The following is a 25,118-nucleotide window of genomic DNA, read 5'->3' as shown; positions in this document are numbered from 1 at the left end:
CTGCCTGGTGATTAAGTGCCAGCACATCACTGAACAGCGTAAATAATGAACCCCCCCCCCCAACTCTCTGTGTTACCACACGGTATCATGTCTCATCATCAGCAGCCTGGGCTAACACACACACACACACGCACGCGCGCACGCACACGCACGCGCGCACGCGGATATACACACATGAACACATGGAACACACCCACTCGCATACACACACGCATACACGCACAGTGCCAATAGGGGGCAGTCTTCACCTACAATATACTGGTCGACTCTCGACACCAGCCAACCAATTGCTCAAATGCACCCAACATGTCATGACAGCATTACACACTCAATAAAGCAATCGCAGTTCATCTACTGTTTCACTGAGCAAATTAATGTTCTCTCCCTCTCCCTCTGCTGGGGAACATTCCTATAGTGTTTGACTGAAGAGCCAGAGGAATACTTCAATAAAGCTTGCCGTTGCCAGAAGATAGATTCTGGCCAGTGCCACTCCATACTGGTGTCAAAATGCTATTGCTGAAAATGGCACATTCCCTTTTTTTAAGAAAGGTGGTATGACTATGAGTAAGATACACAATATCATATTTCAGTGTAGTTCCATGTAGTAGGTAGGTAGTGTATGGAAGACAGCATACAAGACAACATGGCTAGGCGATGTAAACTTTTATATGAAGTTATTCTTTTACCTCAATTATGATTAATGAACGCTTATTTATTTTACAGTTCTTTTTACTCTGCCCTCATAGTTGCCTGCCAAGGTCACATTAATCATACCTCCAGCCTTCTTTTGAGTGAATTGGGACCGGCATTGACTGGAAAAGGTGTAGGCATGTGACTAATCACAATAGTATTTTCCATGGAACTGTTGCATTAGGGGACATGCTATTACAGCAGGGGTGGGCAAACTGCGGCCCGCGGGCCTGATCCGGCCCGCCAAGCACTTTCATCCGGCCCGCTGAGCATTTCATTTGGTTATCAGGCTGCTCGCTATTTTTTTCCTGCGATAGAGACGACGTTGGTTAGCTTTACTGCAAACTGCTTTTCACTCTCCTTAGAGAACGTTTACAATGTCAATGTCAAAACATCATGTTAAATAGAGATAACATCATGTTAAACTAAGTTAACTCTTAGTTATCTCCTTTGCAGCAGATCTAACGTGAACATGCGATCCATTTAATTGGGAACGCGTCTGCACTCACGAGAGGGAGAGAGAGCCGCAGGTTCCAGCTGGCTTGTCATAGTTGATAATTGATATCTCCTTCTTATAAGAAACTTTTAAAAGCAAATCATGAAGGCAGCAGTAGTTCCCACTACTGACCATTTAAAAAGTGTAAGAGGGCCATACCGTAGCAGGCAGAAGATCATTGAGAAATAAACGTGAATTAAAGCGACAGTGCACAATTTATACATTTGTTAAACAGCATAAAATTAGCAGTATTTTTAAGCAATTAATATTTTAAAAGAAATATTTTGTCATACTTAATTATAGGCTATAAAAAATGTATTTTTTTATGTGTGTGTCGTGGGGGGGGGGGGGGGGGGGGGGGGTGGTTGTTGTGCAGCCCGCCTGCCAATTTTCAAAACCCAGTGTGGCCCTTGAGCCAAAAAGTTTGCCCACCCCTGTATTACAGTAACCAACTAGATGTACCGCAGAGCGGTACAAAATATGACCTCCCAGTCCTGTACATTCTCACCGCAAAAATAAATCACGCTTGTCATTTTGTTTCCATCTCCTACTCCATTCCTTAATTTTGTGGAAGAAAATTTTGTGGGGTGTGTGGAAGAGGTACAGAAGCTACTCCACTTGCATTACTCCACTTGTACACTTGCACACTTTGCACACTTTGCAACTTGTTGTTGTACTTAGGTCAAACAGAACTACCTCAGCCATTTATTGGCCTGACTTTGCACTATTATATTGACTGTCTATGCACAATTGCACAATTTCAACCCAATTTTGCTGCTCTTATTTCTTCATTGTATGTGCCTTCTTATTTACTTTTTATTGTTTACTTGAATGTTATGTTTGTCTGTGGACTTAATTGGTAAAATATGTCTTGTCTCCACCGTGGGATAGTGAGAAACGTAATTTCGATCTCTTTGTATGTCTTGGCATGTGAAGAAATTGACAATAAAGCAGACTTTGACTTTGACTTTGACTTTGTGTATGTAAATGAGTGTGTGCATAGTGTGTGTTTGTTTTTGTGTATATTTGTGCTTCTGTGTGTGCGTGTGTGTGTGTGTGTGTGTGTGTGTGTGTGTGTGTTTATCTGTGTGTGTGTGTGTGTGTGTGTGTGTGTGTGTGCCTGCTTGGCTGCATGTGTGTGTGTGTGTGTGTGAGTACACTTCAAATTTCGTGCAGTTTTGAATCTGTCAGCCAAAATACCTGCAATTACAATGCCTCATTTTTCATTTTTAACTAGATGGCGCTATATCTCAAATGAGTGGATATGGGACGGGTTGACATGGCCCCTGGAGACAAACATACAAAAATAATTTAGTCATCCTAGGTCCTAAGGTTGTCGGGATATTTACAGAAAACTGTGTCCGCCCTACCCTCCTTTCGGGGAGCCCGTGCGGTGGGCGACAGATCAAAAGATCAATAGATCAATGGTTCCATGTCATCCTTGTGGGGCTACATGCCCACCAAGTTTCGTGCAGCCCGGTCTTTCAGTGTCCCGAGAAAACGTTAACACAAAACTACTGAAGAAAAAAAAATGATTCGCTAGCGCAGCGGTCATAATTAAAGGACAATTCTTGCAATTTTTCACATAAATTTCTGTTTCTTGAGGTTACCGAATACTGTTGGTACGTTGCTGCAGCAGCTAAGCAGCTCCAGTGCTACACTCTGGGGGCATGCACAGTAGCTGTTGGCTAGGTAGCACCAACTTTAAAAAAAAAGTGACCTCGAGACACAGAGATCTATGTCAAAAAATGCCGGAATCTTCCTTCGGAATCTTTGCATGAGCAAAATTAAGTCGGGGAGAGGTTCTAAATGTCACTTTCCATACAATTTTGGTTAATAGCCCAGCCCTACAACACAGCATGCAATATCTATTGAAAGATGTTTAAGAAGAAGACAACATACCAGACCTTATAAGGATGTTTAAAATTTTGCTGTTTAAATCATATGCTTTTGCATATACATATAGCTGTTAGCTGCAGCAACTCAAGCTAGGTAGCACTGACTTGAGAGAAGTGTAAAGAAGGACAAACATCAGTGCTCAGTGCCTGGTTTCTTCCACAGACACCATTGGGAATTTTGGCCATATAGTTCAGTCTTCGTTTCATCAGACCAGCAAAAAATGGCTTCTACCTGTCCACTCTACCATAAAAGCCTGATTGGTGGAGTGATGCACTGATGGTTGTCCATCTTTACGCTTCTCTCGTCCTCTCAAAGGAACTCTGGATCTCATTCATAGTGACCATTGGGTCCTTGGTTACCTGTCTGACCAAGGCCCTTCATCCCGAATTGGCTGAGTGGCGAGATCTTTAGGGCAGCCGTGGCCCACTGGTTAGCACTCTGGACTTGTAACCGGAGGGTTGCCGGTTCAAGCCCCGACCAGTGGGCCGCGGCTGAAGTGCCCTTGAGCAAGGCACCTAACCCCTCACTGTTCCCTGAGCGCCGCCGTTGAAGCAGGCAGCTCACTGCGCCGGGATTAGTGTGTGCTTCACCTCACTGTGTGTTCACTGCAGTGGTGGAGGAAGTACTGAAACTCAGTACTTAGGTAAAAGTACAAATACACAGAGAAATATTTACTTTAGTAAAAGTAAAAGTACCACAATGACAACCCTACTTATGTAAAAGTAAAAAGTACCTGCTTTTAAATGTACTTTAAGTATTAAAAGTAAAAGTATTTGCATAATGATTTATATACTATATTCTAAAACGAAAAATCAGTATGGGCTGTGGCATTTTAATTAAGCTAGTTTTAGGTTATACTAGACTAGATAGTTTTAAGCTAATGCAATTGTGCTTACCATCTGTGGCCCAGTTTACATTCTGACCTACAATTCTAGAGACTGTAATTCTGGTTATCTAACTAGGGTGATCTGCTGAGTAATATCAGTCAGCAAAACACGAGAGCCTGAAGTTTAACGGGGTAGACAAGGGAAACGTCGGGTGGATCGTAATGCCAATTATGCTGATTGAACAGAAAAGTTGCTGAGAAAGGTGTCTTTATGATTAGGTTCAGACGCATAGACATTGAATGAACGCTCACATTACTACCCCCCAATTGTAGGCTATGCATCTTTATTTGATCACACACAATTAAGGAATATTTCCTAATCTGGAAAATGTTACGTTTTTTTCCGGCCACCGGTTCATTAATAGTCTACCATTCATTTGTGCCGCAAATGATCAGACGTGTGACAGAAGCATGGGCATAGCCTATAACTTCGCTGATCCGCGGATAGCAATCTCATCGGAGAGGAGGCCCTAACGCTGCAGATAACAGACAGAGAAAGGCACAGAACACAGTTGCATGTACAGTGTAGCCATGGGTCTGGTGAATATAGCCTACCGAATGCAAATGGCTACAAGCTCACGCTTTGCCTGGTCTAGACTAGAAGCTTATGTTTCTAAGAATGCACGTAGCGCTCCAGAATCTTTGGTAGCAACCCCGCCCCCTGGTAAAACAAACGTGTTTGTCAGAGAGAAAAAAAAACTGATCATAAAATGTATCGTAAAAAGGAACGATGGTGTTGTAGAAATGTAGCGGCGTAAAAGTACAGATAATTGCTGTAAAATGTAACGAAGTAAAAGTCAAAAGTATGCACTATAAATTTTACTTAAGTAAAGTACAAATACGTGGTAAATTTACTTAAGTACAGTAACGAAGTATTTGTACTTCGTTACATTCCACCACTGGTTCACTGTGTGCTGTTTGTGTTTCACTAATTCACCGATTGGGTTAAATTCAGAGACCAAATTTCCCTCATGGGATCAAAAAAGTATATATACTTACTATATATATATATACTTATACTCTAGTAAGACTGTTGGTTGTTCCAAACTATTCAATTTGAGAATGATGGAGGCTACCATGCTCTTCGATTTTATTGTATCCTTTCCCAGATCTGTGTCTTCACACAACCCATGTCTCGCAGGTCTATGAACAATTCTCTCGACCTCGTGGCTTGGTTTTCACTCTGACATACACCATCAACTGTGTGACCTTAAAGAGTGTACCTTTCCTAATAATGTCCAATGAATTAATTTAGGCACAGGTGGACTCCAATCAAGTTGTAGAAGCATCTCTAGGACCATTGATAGAAGTAGGATGCACCAGAGCTCAATTACAAGCGTCCTAACGGTCTGACGGTCTTTTGATTTTTTTAGAAATTTACAAAACACTCCAAACACCTGTTTTTTGTGGACTGTTGGAATATTGTGTGTAGATTGATGAGAAAAACATTGTGCAAGTGCTGTGATATGCACTGCATTTACATGCTTCTATATACATACATACACACAAACACACACACACACACACACACACACACTTTTTTGTATTTCCTGAAAACTAAGTTAGAGAAGCTGACATGCTGCCCTGAAGAACGCACTTCTAATTGCAATTCTCCACCAGCTTCACATGGAGAATCAAATGGTGGGCTGTGTCTGTCTGCGCTGTCCACTCTCCTGTCACTGGGAACAATCCCCAGCAGATGTGACCTCAGTGTTCTCAGTTAGTTTCACTAGATCAGAATCCAGGTCAAGTTGTTTTGTTCTTGTGAAACTAACTCACAAAAAACAAAACAAAATCAAACAGTCCACCCCTTGTCCCTGCATACTGACCTACTGGAAAAGAACCATGAGGAGCAGGGGGAGCAGAAGGAGGAGCAGGAGGAGCAGGGGAGCAGGAGGAGCAGGGGAGCAGGAGGGGGAGGAGGAGCAGGAGGAGGAGGAGGAGCAGGGGAGCAGGAGGAGGAGCAGGGGAGCAGGGGAGCAGAAGGAAGAGGAGGAGCAGGGGAGCAAGAGGAGCAGGGGGAGCAGGAGGAGCAGGGGAGCAAGAGGAGCAGGGGAGCAAGAGGAGCAGGGGAGCAGGAGGAGCAGGGGAGCAGGAGGAGGAGGAGCAGGGGGAGCAGGGGTTGTGAAATACTGGAGAACTGTCACATTTCCACAATCAATAAGCCCTTTTTCTCCCAAACACTGCACTCTCCCGTTTGTTCATAGTGGCTGCGTGATCCAAGGAACTGTATAGAAAATCAAAAAATGGTCGCACTCCAAAATCGTTTCTTTTTACTAATTTATGTTCACATTTAGCAGCAGGGGTACCAAACATTTCGGCCTTGCGGCCTTCGTCAGTGTGTGAATCAATGAGCCGCCATCATAACAAAACGGCCCTTTTGGAACGCAAGAGTACTGAAGCGGCACACCAAATGTTCCACCATGGATTTACTGCACACTTACAACATACCCACTAGCCCATTCCACCCCTCTCCTGACAACACCCCCCCCTCTCTCTCACACACACACACACACACACACACACACACACGCACGCACACACACACGCACACACACACACACAGTCACACAGTCACACATATAATTTTCCCCTTTTACTCCATTTTCATATCTTTCTTTCTCACGCACACCCATACGCTTGCGTGGGTTAGAGGAACACATGAAACAGGAAGTGTGAATGTAAAGCTTCTGAAACCCCTGACTCCAGTCTGACCTTTGAACACCACCGACATGGCAAATGGTTCCTAATCCGGCAGATGCGCATGGAACGCAGCTCAGACGAGCTACTGCTATGTAACAACCATGTGTGAGGAGTGGATATCCACAATGAAGACACCCAGATCGATAATGTGGACACAAATGCACGTTTACGGGCATACTGGGGCACAATAGAAAAAAACACTTGTTGTCTTTATGCATGCGCTCTTGACTGTACGCGTGTGTTTCTCTGTGTGTGTGTGTGTGTGTGTGTGTGAGGGCGTGTATGTGTGTGTGAGAGTGTGCGTGCGTGCATGCTGATGTCTCTCAGTTTCTCTCTCTGTGCTGATGTACCGCCCCTTATGGAGGCGTCTCTGAACACTAAGTGGCACATGTTGAGCAGCATGCTCTCTCTCTCTCGTTCTCGATCTTTCTCTCTCTCTCTCGTTCTCCCCCTCTCTCTATCATTCATTCTCCCTCTCTCTCTCTCTCTCTCTTACGTGTTCACCCCTCCCCTAATTGTGCTGAGGTGGATGGGAGGGGCAGAGAGGAGGAGAGGAGAGCAGCAGAGAAAGAAAGAGTGAAGCGGAGAGAGACGAAAAAGAGGTGGGTCCACTGTGAGAACTGGGCAGAGGCTCTTACCAATCCCAAGGCTGCCCCCTCCCCTCCCCTCTCACACCCCTCCCTGTCTGCTGCTGTGGCTTGTTGTACTCACGCACAGTACAGAGGGGGGAAAAGTGTAAGAGAGAGAGAGAGAGAGAGAATCATAAAAAGGGAGCGAGGGAGAGTGAGAAAAAGAGAGAGAGAGAGAGTGAGTGAGAGAGGGACAGATAGAGAAAGAGAAAGAGAGAGAGAGAGAGCGAGAGCAGTGAACACGTTCTGGTTTTGCTTTCAAACACTCGCTCTTTGCTGAATCAGTGTGTTGCCGTGACAGTTGCCCCACACGTACACACACACCAGAAGACGAGTAGCGTGGCAACGAAGGAGACCCACCAACGGCTGATTCTTTAACCCTGCGCCGTCGGACAGGAGCCGTCGTCCACTCAGGAGAAAGCAGCCAAGCTCTTGCTCCCTCTAGGCACCTGGACACCAGGCACTGCTCTGGGCCTGACCGCACTGCAGCCACCCCCTCCACACCTGCTCCGCGTTCTCATTCTCAGGTAGCCCTTGTGTGTGTGTGTGTGTGTGCGACTCTCCACTGCTGCCATGTCGGACGAGGATTGCCGCTCGCCTATTGGGCTGGACTGCTGCAGCTGCTGCGTGGACCTGGCCAACGGCTACCTCCCGGAGAGCCCCGGGCAAGGAGGCCTTGGCCGCCTGGGCAGCCCCACCTTCACCAACCACTTCAGGCAGCTCCGCGACCAGCTGATCTTCCAGAACCTCAACACAGACAAGCTCAACAACATCATCATGCGGCAGGACTCGCTGGAGTCGGTGGTGCGAGACCCCTGCTACCTGCTCAACGAGGGCATCTGCAACAGCAACATTGACCAGACCCTGCTGTCCATCCTGCTCTTCTTCCACAGGTATGCATGGAGACACACCTTCTTACCCCCCCCCCCTCCAGTCTCTAAGTTAATGTTCCTCTGATGTTTTCTTCTGTGATTTTAACTGTAGTTAACAGGGAAGCTCTCCCCTGTTTAAGTTAATGTTCTTATGATCTGTTTTTCTGTGATTTTTAGCTAGTATTTTGTGTCCGTCACACCCTCTTTAAGTAAACCTGTGATTGAACAAAATAAGGTGTCACCTAATTCCAGATCCAAATCTGACAAGAATGGGGTTTAATTACATGGTTACCAGACTGATCAATTGTAGATTTTAATTGGAAAGGAATGTCAGTCCCCTCTGGCCAGCCTATAATTGAGGACAGAGTAGTATCTCATTTCCCAACTGAACGTGTGTTTAGAATATAACAGTAAAACAGAGTCAGATTACAATGTTTTTAAGAATGCTGTGTGTTCAAGGTAAGTGATTTAGATGGTAGAAGCAGCCTAACAGATGACACATATGAATGGAGTAGTGTGATGTGTGAAATGCTGTGTGAGCTATGTGTTTTTAAACGTGTTTCAACATGACTTTACACGTGGATCAAAGGATGGTAACACTATCTATTTAAAAGTTGTTTAAAATTCTTGTGGTAGACCTCCCTATTTCTCTTGACATTCTCATATAAACTATTGGGCTTTAGTCAAACCAAATCAGTAATTTGCTAGTAAAGGCAAGACTGGTTTGAATACTGTCAAAACTTGTTTTTTTTTGCAAGGATTAAAATGTAATACAAGACACCAGAGGCAATTATCAGCAATTACTCCAAAGCACAAAAGTTAAGTCTCCCTTCAGGTGAATGTGGCAACATTAATTTATATATTTATTTGGTTATTTATTTATTTATTTATTTACCAGAAACAGCAAAACAGGAAGGGTTGGTCTATATTGAGACTCTGCTGGGGGGAAAGTCAGTAATCACACTCATTCTACACAGAGCATATACTGTAGTCAGACCAGTTGTCTAACCTCTAAAGGGCTTGGCTACTGTAAAACTATATGGTCACCGATAACATTTTAGCATATGCTATCATTATCATATAGACTGTTGCTTCCTCTATGTGTCAATATGTTAGTGAAGCATATATTTCGGTTAAAGGTTCAGGATGGACTTGCCAGACATGCAGCTTAAGGCTGTCTGATAAGGAAGCAGTAAAAAGCACTTTTCCGTCACATTATGTCAGAAATGACCCCCATTAACCTTTGCTCAAGTTTCTGTTTTAAGCTCAGTAAAAAAGGGGACATACAACATTAACTCTGACCTCTACCTGAAGTTCAGGGCTAGTCAGACTGACCAGGTATACAGCCCACAGATGTTGTGTACACCATCAACACTAGCCTGGGGAAACAGCTGGCACTGTTGTGCCCACTGAAAGTAAACACAGTTAATTTCATTTTGGAAAAGGAGAGGTTATGTATGCTCAGTCGAAAGTAATGAGTACACAGCTATCTTTTTTTCCACAATCAGCAATCTGATAACACGGGTAAATATTGATTTGCAGTCTGAAATAAGGTGAAGGTTGCACTTTTTGGCCGGCTCATTTATTGCACTGCAATCTTTTTTGTGTTATCTACTATCTGATGTTATGTTCATCTGTAAGGTGAGGAATTTTGATAAAGACCTGATTGGCTGTATGGTTCCTATACGTTCCCAAGAAACTGCATTCACTTACAAGAGCAATGATGCACAGATAATATCTCTTAAGAGTTTTGTGCCAGTTAATGTTTAATCCATCTTATCGTGATGGATGCCCTTTTGGACATGGCTAGCTGGAAGGCTCCAGACTACATCATTAATATAAGGTCATAAATAGCACAGGTAGGACAACAGGTTGATACAGGTTGCGTGCCAGCAGTGTCCGACTGGGAGAATGTTGTCCTTGATTGATTAACTATTAAGCAGCCTCAAGTCTGGCACCTCTGATTTGGCAACTGAAAGAAGTTTCTGTCTTAAGCAAAGTAGAGGAGTCTTCTTCTGCCTGGCACTCATTACTTGCAGAGACTAACAAGGACATTTGCTGCTTCTGATAAGCGATCTCATTTTTCCCAACCATTCACCTTACATGACTCCCCTGCTTTTTTTTTATACTGTACCTCGACCACCAAAGCAAACATCTGTCCCTTTGCTTGATAAAAATCCTTGTCCCCTTTTTTCCTCCCCAGTCAGTGTCCCCTTGATATGTACATAGAGGCCTGTGGGGATTGGACACTGTGTATTTGATATCGCTGCGATAAAGTAGGTGTGTCGGTTTAATAAAGCAAGGGACAGCGAGTTACAGAAAGAAAGTTGGCAGGATCTGGCCATTTCGCAACAGCCACTCTCCAGCTCTCTGTGGAATGTAGGCAAGAGGGGGGAACTCTGTGACCTATTGCTAAAATATAGACGTTTACTCAATGTCCAAGAATGAAAACAACTGGGCTGCAGAATGCAACGGCAAACTCCAGGCCTTAGGGTTCCACTCAATCAGCTTCTGTCGGCCCTCTCGGTCCTCTAAAGTGCTGACACTGTCTAAGAAAAGCATCAACAGGCTTTAAGGATAGTGTGTACTTGCTGCAGCAGCGTATTTACTTAATAGGATTAAATATAAGCGCTTTCATATAACGATGGTAAAAACCTTGTATTACAGCGCTGAATGCACAAAGACTCAGCTCAGCCAGTGTGAATGATCTTTTATATTTACCAAGCATGTAAACAAACACTAGGGCATCTAAATCCACATAAAAATATTTTAAGGGAATAAAACTTCATAATATTCTTTAAGTCAGGTAACATTTTGTGGTGGGTTTTGTGTGATGGCTCAGTATACTGGGAGGATTGCTCCTCTCCAGAGCTCTCAGTGGTCAGCTCTGGTCCTCCTACCAGGTCAAGAGTGGGAGGAGATCCTTCTGTTGGCGTGCGTGGCCCCGAGGTCCTGAAATATGGCTGCTGTTAGTTGGCACTGACCCATCAGGTATACAGCCCACAGCCTTGCACACACTGACCCGGTGCTGCCCAGTGCCGACCGAGCTGTTTGCCAAACAAACAAAAACTTGCAGCTAGAACACTTTGTTCTCATTCTCAAGTGTGAGTTTTCTTGGCTGACTGGAAGGCTCTTTTTTTTCTGCCAACTTTAAAAATAATATCGGATGTCTCTTGCAGCAGTGAGACGCGGAAGAGCGGCCTCCGTCCCATGAGGGGAGACGCCGATGGAGACACAGGGACACGTGCTGACATGTACGTACATGCACACACACACACACACTCACACACACACACACACACACACACACACACACACACACACACACACACACACACACACACACATATTAAAGATGGCGCCATACACACACATTCACAAATACATGCACATACACACACACACACACACACACACACACACACACACACACACACATGCATTGACACACAAACACATACAGATAATGTGTCTGCAGTGAGCAGGAATAGGGCGACAGTCTGTACTAATAAAAGGCACCCCAGACATCACATGTGAAAAGAGGGTGGAAACAGTTAGACCAGGGTCATAATAAAACTGATGTCTACCACATGAGGGCTCAGAGCGTTTCTCAGCACAAAACGTCCCAGGCACAGGCCCCAGTGTTCAAACGTCCCAGGCACAGGACCCAGTGTTCAAACGTCCCAGGCACAGGCCCCAGTGTTCAAACGTGTGCTCACTTATTCAAAGCAAAAATCCACAATAGCTCTTTACAGGAGCCCAGTCAATATGTTGTTGTAAGAAGAAATGTCAGTAAAATAACAGGCGGTGTAACATCCATAGCTTGCATGCAGCAGGGACAGATGGTACACATTTGACTGTTTCATAACTGAAGTCATCTGGCTGCAGGCCTTAACTCAACCATAGGGCCACGGTAAAGATATAAGGCCTTAATTATGGTTTGCGCAGCGTGGTTACAGTAACTAGGCTTCACTCTGGCTCTTGGTAACAACCTGATGTGTACAAAGAGCATGAGACTGGGCGGCATCGGGGCGTGTGTGTGATTATAATCCAAGATGCTTTTGTGGGGATTCTCCTCGAGTTGGACTGGAATCTCAGAGAATGTAGGCAGAGGCAAGCTGTTACGTAAAAAAAAAAAAAAGTACACAGGGTTCATGGATGGCTGCCGAGAGCTCTGTGCCGGGCAGACCGCCTTTTTCCTTTCCGACTTCTTTGGGAGGGAGGGAGTGAAAAACAGAAAGAGGGAATTGAGAGAAAAGAGCCCTGATTTGGTGGGATAAGTGTGGAGGAAATCGTAGGCTTTTGAGGAGCTCTGAGGTGGAATCCTGGCAGGATAACTCGGCACCTCGGGGCGTTCCTCAGGGTCGCCGTGGCGAACCTGTGGCCACGGTGCGAGAGGGAGCCTCGTTCGTCCGTCAGCTGCTTGAGCGGCCGAGGACACACTGCCTCCGGCTTCCTGTGTCAGCAGGGTGAGTGGGAGATTCAGGGGAGTTTGGAGTGAGTGAGAGAGAGAGAGAGAGAGAGAGAGAAAGGGGGACAGAGTCAGAATGACTGAGTCAGCATAAAAAAAAAGTGAAACAAAAAAACTCAGGGCACTCTCCAACTCAGGAAATACAAAACACATTGCTCCAGGAGTTTGCAGAGATAGTCAGCTAGATTCTAGAGAGGATTGTGAGTCACGGTAGACAATCTACTTATAATGTTGTCAGTCAAGCTATGACCTGACAGATGGATTTTCCATGCCGTGTTCCAATAGTAGCGGATTTGCATACTGCACCTCTGCCACACAGGCGACATTCAAGGTTGAACAGACACACGGACACACCCGTGCATTATACTAAACAGCCTGTCTGGGAAGAGACAGACAGCACCAGACTGTCTGGGAAGAGACAGACAGCACCAGACTGTCTGCGACACCAGGCAGCATTTCTGATGCTACAAATGAAAAAAAAATGGCGCTTCTCAATATTGAGAGTACAAGCTACACATTTAGATTTGACTAACAGCTGTGCCGTCTGATCACTTGTCTTTTCTATACGAGGGTTACAGCACGGACAATGGCACCACTGTCACGCACACAAAAGCGCTGGCAGAGGTGTACAACGTCTTCTTAATTGACTGCTTGAATAACAGCATTGTTTTGACTAGCTGAAGGGAGGTTTGACTGTATGCCAGGGGCTGGATGGAAGCCTGCACTGTGTTCATGTTTAAAAGGTGGTCTTATTCCAAGAGCTGCAGTGGTGGGTACTGACAGATTCAGTCCTCATAGGGCCATGCTGTTGGTGTGCATGTCTCTATTATGTGACATGGGGTGGAGCGCACGTGCTGTCCGGGGTGGGTGTGTGGGCGCATCCAGGGTCATAGTTAACCCAAACACAAGCTCGCACGCAGTGGCCGAAGCGTGGCACGCAAAGGCATTGGTGTGGACAGTCAGCAGCCTCACGGTGTTGCTGGTGGAGCCAGACAGAGATAAGGGCTGTACAGTCGCACTGATGCAGTGCGACTGTCTCTTTCTCTTTCTCTCTCTCTTTCTCTCCCCCTCTCTCTCTCTCTCTCTCTCTCTCTCCGCCCTGCACCATGACAGTGGCACTATGAACCAGTTGAACCTGTTCCCCGCTCAAGACACAGTTACACAGATCAAGAAGAACGAAAAAACAAACAAACAGAGAGAGAGACAGAGAGAACAACATGAAGAGAGGTGACAGAGGTCATGAGTGGTCATTAGTGTAAGAGCAGATAAAGCCACCCATTGAGTGGAGTGTCTGGACTGGAATGAAATGAAACGTGTTTGACTCCTGAGGAGAGTTTGCAGGGCGTTCTCATTAAGCCATCTCTGAAGACTAAGACAAAGGTCATCTCAGAGAGCAGCTGAGCAGCACAGCACTGCTGTGTTGACTGGACACAGATGCTCAGACAGGCTTAATAAAGTTTAGCCCAGAGGAGAGGTGGACAGGAACGCGCGCAGAGCCGACAGCCAATAGAGAAACAAAAGGTCTCTCTTTAATGCGAGGACGTCCAGTAAGGCTCTGCGTCAATCGCCCTACAGGCGTGGAGGATAACTGGAAGGAGTATGAATCAAAGACTTGGCATGAAATAACTGGTGTGCCTCGCTAATAATTCGGTGTCATGACATGGCTGTTTCTAAGGCACAACAGCACATCATGAAGGATTCGTGTTTACACAGAGATTATGCTACAGGGCAGAAGGTGAGAAGGTTGCGCACTTCGGTAGCTGAAGGGGTTTATGGGTAACAGGAAGTTAATTTTCTCCCTCCAGATGATGACCTTAGTTGAACCCACAGAACCTTAGCAACTGCAGGTCTTGATTTTGAAAGGGCTCAAACAGGTATCTCCGGTGTGAGCTTCGAAATCTGCCGTGATATCCAAAAAAGGACACAAAATCTCTCTCTAGCCCGCCTATTTTTAGAGAAGGACCAAACACACAACCGAATGGCAGCATCAACAGCGCCACATTCAAAACAAACTTTGCAATGCCACAGCTCCAAGCTAAAATCAATTACACTGACGGATTGGAAGCACAAAAAAGGCTCTTAGGGAAACACTTGCTTGATTTCGCCCACCAAAGAAGTGCCTGGCATTCACACGGGGGCATTCACTCCCCATCTCAGGCCGAGTTTGCTTAGCCCGCTTGTCATGCTGTCCTCCATCTCATAGTGGCGAGCTGGCACTGAGTGTGTGAGTTATATAATAGGCCCGTGGCTGAAGATCAGCGCTGGGAAATGTGGCACACTGCTGCTGGGCCGCAAGCTCTTATCTGCCCGTGCTCAGGCTCTGGTGTCCATTAAGATAATGAGTGGAGCTGTCCACACACACACACACACACACACACACACACACACACACACACACACACTCCGTGCTCCCTAAATTCTCTCACTCCCACTCCCCTTCGGGTTGACCAGCATGGGACCTGGCAGGCATCTGACCGAACTAAGCATGAAGAAGTCCCTCCTCAGTGTGTCAGCACCGAAAATAAAAAAGAAATTTCACTGGCTCAGTCTGCTCCCATGTGGTGATAGCTGCAGAGATACAGCTTGCCGGCGGTCTGCCATGAGAGCATAGTTATCATGCAGTCAAAACACTATTAGGGTGTAGCCCACCCAGTTCAAAGGCTGACTCTGGCTGACACCTCAAAGTGCTGCTGGTCAAATGATGAAACAGCGAAGCCACAGTGGCCAAGACAGCAAGACCTGACACTTTTTGTGACCGAGACGGCAAGACTTGCCGCTTTTTTGTTGGTTGAAGTGAGCCAGCTACTGTCCAGTCTTTGTGAGCCAGCGGGTGATTAACTCCGACAAGCCCTGGCTAGAGGGCAGTCGGCTCTTGAAGGCAGCCACAAGAACACTCTGTCCTCTTGTAGCGGGTCATGGGAAAAGATGATTCACCCACTCATCCTGGCTGATCCCTCTTGCTCCTCTGCGTCCCTCCATAATGCCCCTGCTGCTAAAAGGGCATCCATTTGGAATCTTTGGCTGGTGTGACTTCACCCTGTCTCATGGCCTGGTGTCTTTTGTCACCTTCTTAATTCGGGCCGCGTATGACTTTGATGGACCTTATCAGATCGGTCTTGCTTGCACACTCAGATGTCTCGGGACACAGAAAGTCAGCCAGCCACACACACACACACACACACACACACACACACACACACACACACACACACACACACACACACACACACACACACACACACACACACATACCATCGTGTGCTTTGTGTATGCACCGTTGGTTATGTAAGGCGTTGTTTTTTTAAAGACCATTTTTCCAGGACAAACAACTGTAAAGACAAAACTGTTTTTGTTTTCTCTGCTTTGTTTAATTATAGGAGCACACAATTCTAAAGGGTTCCTCTCACGCAACAGGCATTATTATGCAATACAGACATCATTGTCTTCAATATTTCATTATTATATTTTCTATCACTTTGAAGTGTCATAGTTATTCTACCAAATACAAACTTTGTAAGTATACTGCTTTATATTAGCTGTATACTGCAGTTATAAAAACATTTATTTGCATATATGATACTGGTACATTTGACATGACTCATGGAACATCAATTGTCCTTAAGAAAACATCAGCTTTAACTGTGTGAAAAAGTCAACGAGGCAAATATTTCTGCTGGAATGCCCTGACTTGTTCATTCCAATCTGAACGAGAGGATTGCGCAACATCTCCCCCCTCCACCCTGCACTATGTTCTTCTCTGCCCAGTCTGTGAAATAACAATTAAAGGACATGTGCTATTTCACATCCAAAAACATCCACTCCCTGTTTTGGAAAGCACATGCAAAAAACGAGGGATGAGAAGCCCCTCAAAAGAGCCAGGAAGAAAACACTTGGCCGAAGGTCACACCAGGACATGGACGCTCAGTGTCCCTAACAGCAAAGGGAGGATGTCTTGGGCAACCAGTTCACAGGGTGTGCTGCAAGCTGTGGTTTCTTCAGAGATGTCAGGATGTTATGTGGTGGTGTCTTCACCTCACAGTGAAAAAAAAAACACCCAAGAACAACACACCCCACCCTTCAGATTGCTGCCTGATTTTCAAAGATTCATCAAAAGCTTGCCCTAACTTGACACTAGTTTACAATATTGGACAGTTAACTGCACACAGGGCAGTGTGCTCTCCTAAAAAGAGGAAAAAGGAAAAATCAGTGAGGTCCTCGATCTGCCTGTCCAAAAAACATCCATATGGTTTTAATTGGTGCTTGTTTTTCAGCAGTGGTCACTGAGCACTAACATATGTTACTGAGGGGGATCTGCTGCCAAACTGTCACATTCACACTCATTCATACCATCCAGTGTTTACTGCAGCTGTGGGAAAATGAGTGTATGGGCATTAGGAAAGAATAGGCAGCTCTTAGGTAACACTGCCATGATTTACAGGAAGCCCTCTGGCCTCTCGGTAACATTCCTCTAACAATATGGTTCTCTCTTTTTCCCTTGATTGGGGTTCTTTGTCACTCATTACTAAAACCCAGTTCAGACTTGATTCTGTGTTCCTGTGAAAATGAAGAAATAGAGAAAGATTGACCAAGCATTGGCTATTAAAGTGGCAGTTCATGCGGCGGTGGGTGGGTGAGGTGAGGTGGGGACAGCTGGGTGGGTGGGGGGGGGGGGGGGGGTGTAAGAGTAGAAACGATTGATTTGCTCCTCTGAGCTACCCGGTGTTCATTTTGAGCTTTTTTTCTTTTTTCTTTTTTTCGCTGTGCAGACAAAGATTGCTCCAGTGGATGCTTGCCAAGTTGTGTTTGATTGTTCTTGGCTAATACCCAGACCTTCCACTGGCAGAGAGAATGAGCAGGCAGCAATTGCAAACAAGAAGCATCCTGTCTGTGGCCACACTCCTGAGCATTGTTTACAGGGCTGGTGCCACACAGAGGGCACGCCATGGACTCTGGGTACGGTGGGGCGCTAACTTCACCGCTCGCTTGTGCCCGTACTTGTGGCTGCCATCTTCGCTAATTAGCCGCTGCCATTTTGTTCCTCCTGCGGCCGCATTCTTTCCGCAGAGATGTCATGGTGGGGTGAGTCATCCTCACGGACGCGGGCCCGACCTGTTGTTAGCATGTAAATAAGCGGGGAGAAGTAAACACGGGTGCCTAGGGGACCCAGGAGCTCCGGCTCAGGCAGCCGCTTTAGAGCCAGGGAGTTTCTTCAGCCAGGAAAGCCAAGACAGTGGGGGGCTGGAATGTGCAGCACACACACACACACACACACACACACACACACACACACACACACACACACACTCACACACACACACACACACACACACACTCACACACACACACACTCACACACACACCATGCACTCCCTGATGCAGGCATGGGCTTGCTCTTTCACAGGCACACTAAAGCCTCGTCTGTCAGGACGAATCTCGAGTGCTAGAGTTTCTGCATCTGGTCCAGTTACTGGACACGGTCCCTAGAGTCTCATTCGAGCCGGACTTAGGCTTAATTTCCTCTCCTCCCTAATTTATCCCTTCTCTTCACCCGTTGAGTCCCTCCGCTCCAGCGTTGCAGCGGTCGGCCTGATGTGGAGAGCTTGCTGTTGCTGTTGCTGGGCATAGGGCTCATGGAGTTAAGTAAGGTCACGGCCATGGTTTAACTCAGGAAGTCACTTTGGCAAGCTACCCCACCCCTAGCCCCGGTGCCACCCATTCTTGGTTAATGTGTAGAATCAGTGAAGCGCTTCCTGTTTCAGTGTTCTTAAATAAGTCACTCACATATCGCTGAAGACTTTTTTTTAACCGTGCTGCTGGCCAGCTTGCTGTAGCGTGGGCCGTGGCTATGTTCCTCTTTGAGAACAACAAGCAGCCCCCTGGATGGTGGGGTGAAAAAATCCAGTCAGGATTATCTCTGCAAATGACACTGTTTATAAACAAATGGCACAGGGCCATGTGGGCCATGTTGACATTCATTTAATCCAGAATTTCATGCTGACAAAAAGAAGGATTTATGGTCACAGCGGAGACTGATTTATAGCCGAAACGAACGGTTAATTTACTGAATATAATAGGACTGTGTCACAAAGCTGCTAATGTTGACTTCACGCTATGTGGAAAGAATAAGCAGTATTTCATCTAGCTTTGTGCTCAATTCAAGAACAAACAATTGGATGCTTGCCTATTGGGTGTCCAATTTTAACTACTGTCTTGAGTGGCTCTGTCAATACAACCAAGCACAATGAACATATAATAGTTGTGACGTAACACCTCTTAAAGCACAAAAAGAAACAAGGCGAAATAAGTGAGCCAAGTGAATCATTATGTCACCACTACCAATCATCACTTTCTGAGGTGGTTCATACGATGACCGATTTAGTGTCTTGTCTAGTTTAGTCTAGTCTATTTTTTTAGAGAGAAGAGAGTGAAAATGAATGCTCAGTAAGACACAGGGTGACTGGTTGACGGTAAAACTCTCTGTCCTATTTCAGCATACATGGCCATAGCCCAAACTAAACAAGAATCCAGCTGTCAAATGATGTAGTGCACAACTACTGATTTGCAGAACAGAGTATTTCCCACTCATTCTGCTGCTGCCCATGCAGCATCACATATGCTGTTGTGTAGGCTACATATATATATATATATATATAGAGAGAGAGACAGAGAGAGAGAGAGAGAGAAAGAGAGATTTGCAATCAAAAACACCACCGCAGTCTAAAAGCTCCTATCCCATGTGGGATCCGATGAATTGCTTTTTAGGCAGACATGTTCCTTCATGTTTACCTCAGTCACCATAGCAACAGTTGCCAAAGATGGCCGTGGACCCTGGCAGGGTTTTTGTTCTTCTGCATTAGTATTCCAGTATAAGTTCCCCTAGCTGACGGCCTGTTATGTGTTGACGCTGGTCTCAGGAACCATAGACAGTGATTACAACAGCTTACAGAATTAAAGGCTGCCCAGTAAGTCTATGATCCCATGTTAAGAAGCTAATGGTTTTCCCACATGTCAGCATATTCTCTATATATTAGAGCTCTCAATGTTTGACACGTCCCTCATTTTATGTGTCATTTACACAAACATTTAAAATGAAAATAATTCAGTTAACATAGTAAACATAATAAAATTCAAAGGATAAAGCATTTTATGTTTGAATTAAGAATAGTAATAATTATTTTTGTAAAGGCACCATATTCAAAAAAATAATTAAAATAATAATTGTTAAAATAATTGCTCATGTCCACGCCTGGTTGATCTCTGGCACCTCCTCTTTTTTTTTGTTTGGAGGGAAAAAAAGTGTCCCAAGGTAATTGTGTTTTCTACAGTTTACCTAAAGAACTGGGAGTACAGCCAAGTCCACTATCAGAGGAAGCACAGCAGAACAACAGCTGTGAGAGCCCTCCCTCCCCTCCTCTTTCTCTTCCTCATTTTTTTTCATTTCCCTGTTTCGATCTCGCTCTCTCTCTCTCCCTCTCTCTCTCTCTCTCTCTCTCTCTCTCTCCTGCTCTCGTCCCAGAATCTGGACTCTCTTCACACGCTTCGAGTTACACATTGTCTGGCTGATCATGACTCACTGTCTGTGAAAGCACACATGACTTCAACATTACACCCATGTGTGTGCAGTTCCTAACTTTCAGACATGCTCCACTTTGCGAATACGTTTTTTTTTAAACAATTTTTTTTTAACTGCATTTACTTTAAAAGGAAATCAGATATCACATGAAGGTCTGTATCGAGCTTTGACATCAAACAGGATGCCCTAGCTTTGATATCAAACTGCCTCCCCGCCCCGGTGTGAAGGGAACTGCCGTCTGAAGTTCATGTTGTGAAACATGCGTGTGTGTGTGTGAGGGGGGCCTCTCAGACATGCTTCCATGTCTGTGACACTCATGCAGCCCGGGGTCTAATAATAGGAGTCGAGTCTGCTTCCTTGTTGTCCTTATGTGAGGGGGTCACGCACAGTCCCATCCTGTGCTCACTGTTGACTTATGGGACTTTCAGGAAACCCTCAGCTCTGGTGTAGAAGGGCGATTGAAGTATGTTTTTTTTTTAAAAAAAAAACAGCATAAAATAGCCTTTTATATTATGATGCACTAGCAAGCTGCATTAGACTAGATGAGCATGCATGCGTTGAGTAGTTGTGTGAGTGTATATGTATGCGTGTGTGTGTGTGTGTGTGGGTGTATGTGTGTGTGTGTGTGTGTAGGGCTATCTGTAAGTTGGTATGGGTGTGTTTCTGGAGGTGGCGTGAGGACAGGGAATAAGAGGGCATGCAAATAGTGATGGGAGGCAGGGCACAGCGCCGCTTCACAGGTGTGGAGACCGGGTAAATACACCACTCTGCTGGGTAAACAGAAAGGTATGAGAGAGCACGACAGTGGCGGGGTTAGTAAGGGTGTTGGGGGGGGGGGGGGGGGGGGGGTTGACTCACCTTGTTTTCCCCAAGCAAGGCACTCTAGCTGTCAGCAGCGAGTTGCCCCACGCCTGCACCTGTGCCAGAAATAGCTCTGATCCAGACAACACGCAAGGCGAAGACACCCTAATTATTGCCGAAGCTGGCAGACGAAAACATACCACACAGTAGATAGTTTTATTAACAATCTGCTGTCAGTCTATGAAAGAAAGTGGCATGCAATTGGTGTTGACCACCACCATTACCACCTTTGGTCCAAGTAGCCGAGAGTGTTGAAAGCATTTGTTTGGAATAGTTTGACAGACTTTGTACACAAACCGGTTGCCAGTAAGTGGTAATCTCTGCAAAGGTCTTGTTTTTGTCCCATGCAGCCTCCATTAATCTGGACCTCCAGGCACTGCAGCTGTGTTTTCTCCTCACGGTTAAACTGTACTAGTTTTAGGGACATGCAGATTATAGAGGCCCACTGTAGTGTGTGCTGTGTATGTGGCTGCTAATAGGATTCGACAGAGAAATAAACTACGGCGTTTCACATCTGAAGCCAATGTTTTAACACGTGTCCATTACACACAGCCCTTCCATGACTGTGTAATATTAGCAAATGAGTCCAGTGGTCAGACAAACATTTCACTGATTTTGTCAGTGCACTATAGTGTCACTACCAGTCAAAGGTTTGGAGTCTCTTTTCCATTACACTCCATTATAGACAGAATACTTGCAAAAGGGTTCAATGTTTTCTCAGTTAGCCTTTTAAAATTATATCAGATTAGTGAACAGAATGTGCCTTTGGAACATTGGATGAATGGTTGCTGGTTGGGCAATGTAGATATTACAACAGTCAAGAACACTTTTGCGATTATGTAAGCACATAATGTAATTTGAAAACTGCTGCCCTGATTAAAAAAGCAATGCAAATGATCTCAGCTGGTATTCTGTCTTTAATGGAGTGGAATGGACATTTCTAAGTGTCTCCAAACTTTTGACTGGTAGTGTACATTTCTTGCCTGTCAACCAATCTGAAACTTGAATGCTGAGGAGGGCGTAGATATTTATTATATTTATTATAGTTATAGATATGGACATGCAGAGGCTAAATACGGTGACCCTATCTAAGTTGAAGTAATGAGTGATTACGTAAGGCCGACTTGGCATTTTTTTGTTCTTTGTAAAAAAAGGAAGGAAAACGACTTTCAGTGTTACTTCCTCTCAAATTTAGGCATCAGCATTGAAAACAACATGCATGTTTTTTTTTAAACCGATGGACCCTAGATAAATGCAAAAGGATGCAAAAGGATAAAATGCAAAAGGAAAAAATGGTAATAAAAAAGCATGAAAGGATAAAAATGCATAAACCCCCCCCCCCCCCCCCCACACACACACACACATTTAACCATTATGACTCAATTCCCTTGTGCTTGTCCATTAATGCATATCCTTGCACAATGTATGACCTCCTGTAATCTATAGATACAATCCTGAATGGGCCATGTCCTCATATGCTCACAGTGCAGAGCTAGCTGTAATACACTAACCTATAGATACAGTCCTGAATGGGCCGTGTCCTCATATGCTCACAGTGCAGAGCTAGCTGTAATACACTAACCTATAGATACAGTCCTTAATGGGCCGTGTCCTCATATGCTCACAGTGCAGAGCTAGCTGCTGGTATTTGCTGATTGCTGCACCGAACCCAAACATTCCATAGTAGGCAAGGGTACGCAGAGCTGTAGGAATGTCCAGACTTTACCTCTTCTGACCCTCCTCTGCTTGCCTGTTCAGCTGAGTGTGTTGCATGGTGGTGGCACTGGGCCAAGGCCCCTGGGAACCGCCTTGGAGCGGGAGTGAGCTTTGCGATCGGGGAGGCAGATAGAGGGACAGCTCGCTTGGCTGTTGCCTCTGCCTACGTGGGTGCCGGCAGTCGATCAGCTAGAGCCATCTCTCTCACAAGTCCTGGCACCTGCACACCTTCGCTCTTGCATGGCCACCTGTGATGGCGCTGACGTCAATCCGCGAGATGCCTTCACGGCTTTTTATCGAGAACACTACTCAAGCACAAAACCGTTTTAAGTCCTGTTTTTTGTGTTTTTTTTCTCCTGCCTGCAAAGTACAGTATGTTGACTTGATTTGATAGCAACATGGAGTGTTGCACGCACACACAGGACAGCACAGCTTCTGTGCCAGATTGGTCTTTTCCTTTCGCTTTCCCTGTCACTCCCAGGCTCATGCAGAACTGAGGAGCTCGGCATGGACTCCTCTCTTCATCTCCCAGGCAACAGAAGAGAGAGAGAGAGAGAGAGAGAGAGAGAGAGAGAGAGAGAGGGACAGAGGAAGAGGGAGGAAGAGAGAAAGTGAGCGAGGAAGAGAGAGGGAGACAGAGGGAGGAAAGGAGTGTGAAGGAGTGTTGGCCAGGTGTAGTAAATCAGAGCTGCATGTGAGAGGCTTAGTGACAGTGTGTTGGAAAACTACTCAGCAGCACAGCCAGGCTCAGACTGAGCGGCCACGCGTGCTGCTGCCACTTTACGACTCTGCTCACTTCTAGCCCCAATAAACGTGCTGTAAAGTAGAGGAAAAGATACCATTCCAGGGAATGCAACACACACACACACACACACACACACACACACACACACACACACACACACACACACACACACACACACATGGAAAAGTTCTCTGTTTTCTGCACACCCTCACCCCATGAAAACAATAACAGCCCATCAACCAATAACCAAGACAGAGTGCTTTCTTCCAACTCTGAAAGCATAGACAATGTGAATTCATTGATTACTAAATACACAAATATTATGTTTTTAGAGTAAGGGAACATCTTAACCTACATTGTATGACATACTTTTCATTTATATAAGACCATTACCAAATATCAAAGAGTCCTGTCTCTTAGTTTTCACATATCTATCACAATAATGCACTTTTTTATTTTCCTAATAAGACTCTAAATGAGCTTGCTTCAGCAGTTAATCATAGGGTGGACATGTTGTCCTAACCCTAGCAGGTTCTGACAGTTCATGTCTGACATTACAAAAATGAAAACAGGAAAACCATGCTTCATGTTAAAAGTCATCATCCTTCCGACCACCAGATCTGATATGGTACTCTGGGCACAGACAGCAAGGAGTGGTGCATAAGTCTGTTATTGTCAAGTGTCTTAACGATTTGTTGTGTCCTCTAATGATAATAATTTAATGCTTCACGGAGATTCACTGACATGTGCAGATCAAAACGATTTTTAACAGGGTTTCCTTGTTCAGGGCCTATTTCCCGTTTACTATCTACAATTCATAAGGCAATTATGAATGATCACTGAACAGTCCTTGATAAGTCATACTTTGCTATCCAACAACACAAAACACAATATCCTTAGTAATCCACAGTATTTAAAATCATGCTCTGACAAAATAAACATCCTCATTGCTTGTGCTCCTAACCATGATAAATAACTTTCTCACAACTTCCCAATTATGGTTATTACACTCTCTGAGTCAGAGTTAATGAATTCATTACACAGCGGCTGTCGAGAAAACCAAAACAAAAATATTTAATTTCAATTTATTTCCGTTTATTTTCAAGCTCATTAACTACTGCAAGTAAATGTTTGCTCCTTGAAGCGAGATTAAAAGTTGGGCTCTCAGAGGGAGTTCTCTGTGGCTCCCGAGCTTGCTGATGCCATGTGACTGCATCTGACGCTGATGAGCTGGGTTTGAGATGTGAGACGCCAGGCTTCTTTTTCTTGGACGGTTCTGTCCTCGTGCTCTGTTCCCGCGCTCGCTTTGCCAGCCCAGCTTGTGCCAGAGCGGATGCGCCGTGGTGTGCTCTGACATCAGAACCCGAAACATCCCGCTGGCTCCTGGCACGCCGTCCGTGCCAAGCCCAGGGCCCCGTCCTGCCCATCCTTCCCCCGGGAGCACTAACGTCAACGAAGGTGTGGTCCCTGTGATGTTCCCGCCTCCGCCATGGGGTGCCCCACCGCCCCCCCCCCCCCCACCCGCCCCCTGGAAGCCACTCTAATCAGCATGTGCCATTCAACCACTGCACTCACAG

The 25,118-nt window shown here is 45.4% G+C and overlaps 1 protein-coding gene across 1 annotated transcript in view; it reads left to right on the top strand.

Moving 5' to 3' along the window:
* Positions 1-7,443: 7,443 nt before the first annotated feature.
* tsc22d3 (TSC22 domain family, member 3) overlaps positions 7,444-25,118 on the top strand; it is a 28,803-nt gene continuing 11,128 nt past the window's right edge. The window contains exons 1-2 of the mRNA XM_042074089.1: positions 7,444-8,196; positions 11,355-11,429. Of these exons, the coding sequence (XP_041930023.1) occupies positions 7,877-8,196; positions 11,355-11,429 (395 nt within the window). The 5' untranslated portion in view covers positions 7,444-7,876. The remainder of the gene's footprint in view (positions 8,197-11,354; positions 11,430-25,118) is intronic.

The sequence above is a fragment of the Alosa sapidissima genome, chromosome 20 (genome assembly GCF_018492685.1).
Source record: "Alosa sapidissima isolate fAloSap1 chromosome 20, fAloSap1.pri, whole genome shotgun sequence".
In the NCBI taxonomy this organism is placed as follows: Eukaryota; Metazoa; Chordata; class Actinopteri; order Clupeiformes; family Clupeidae; genus Alosa; species Alosa sapidissima.
This window is presented reverse-complemented; position numbering and strand designations above follow the sequence as displayed.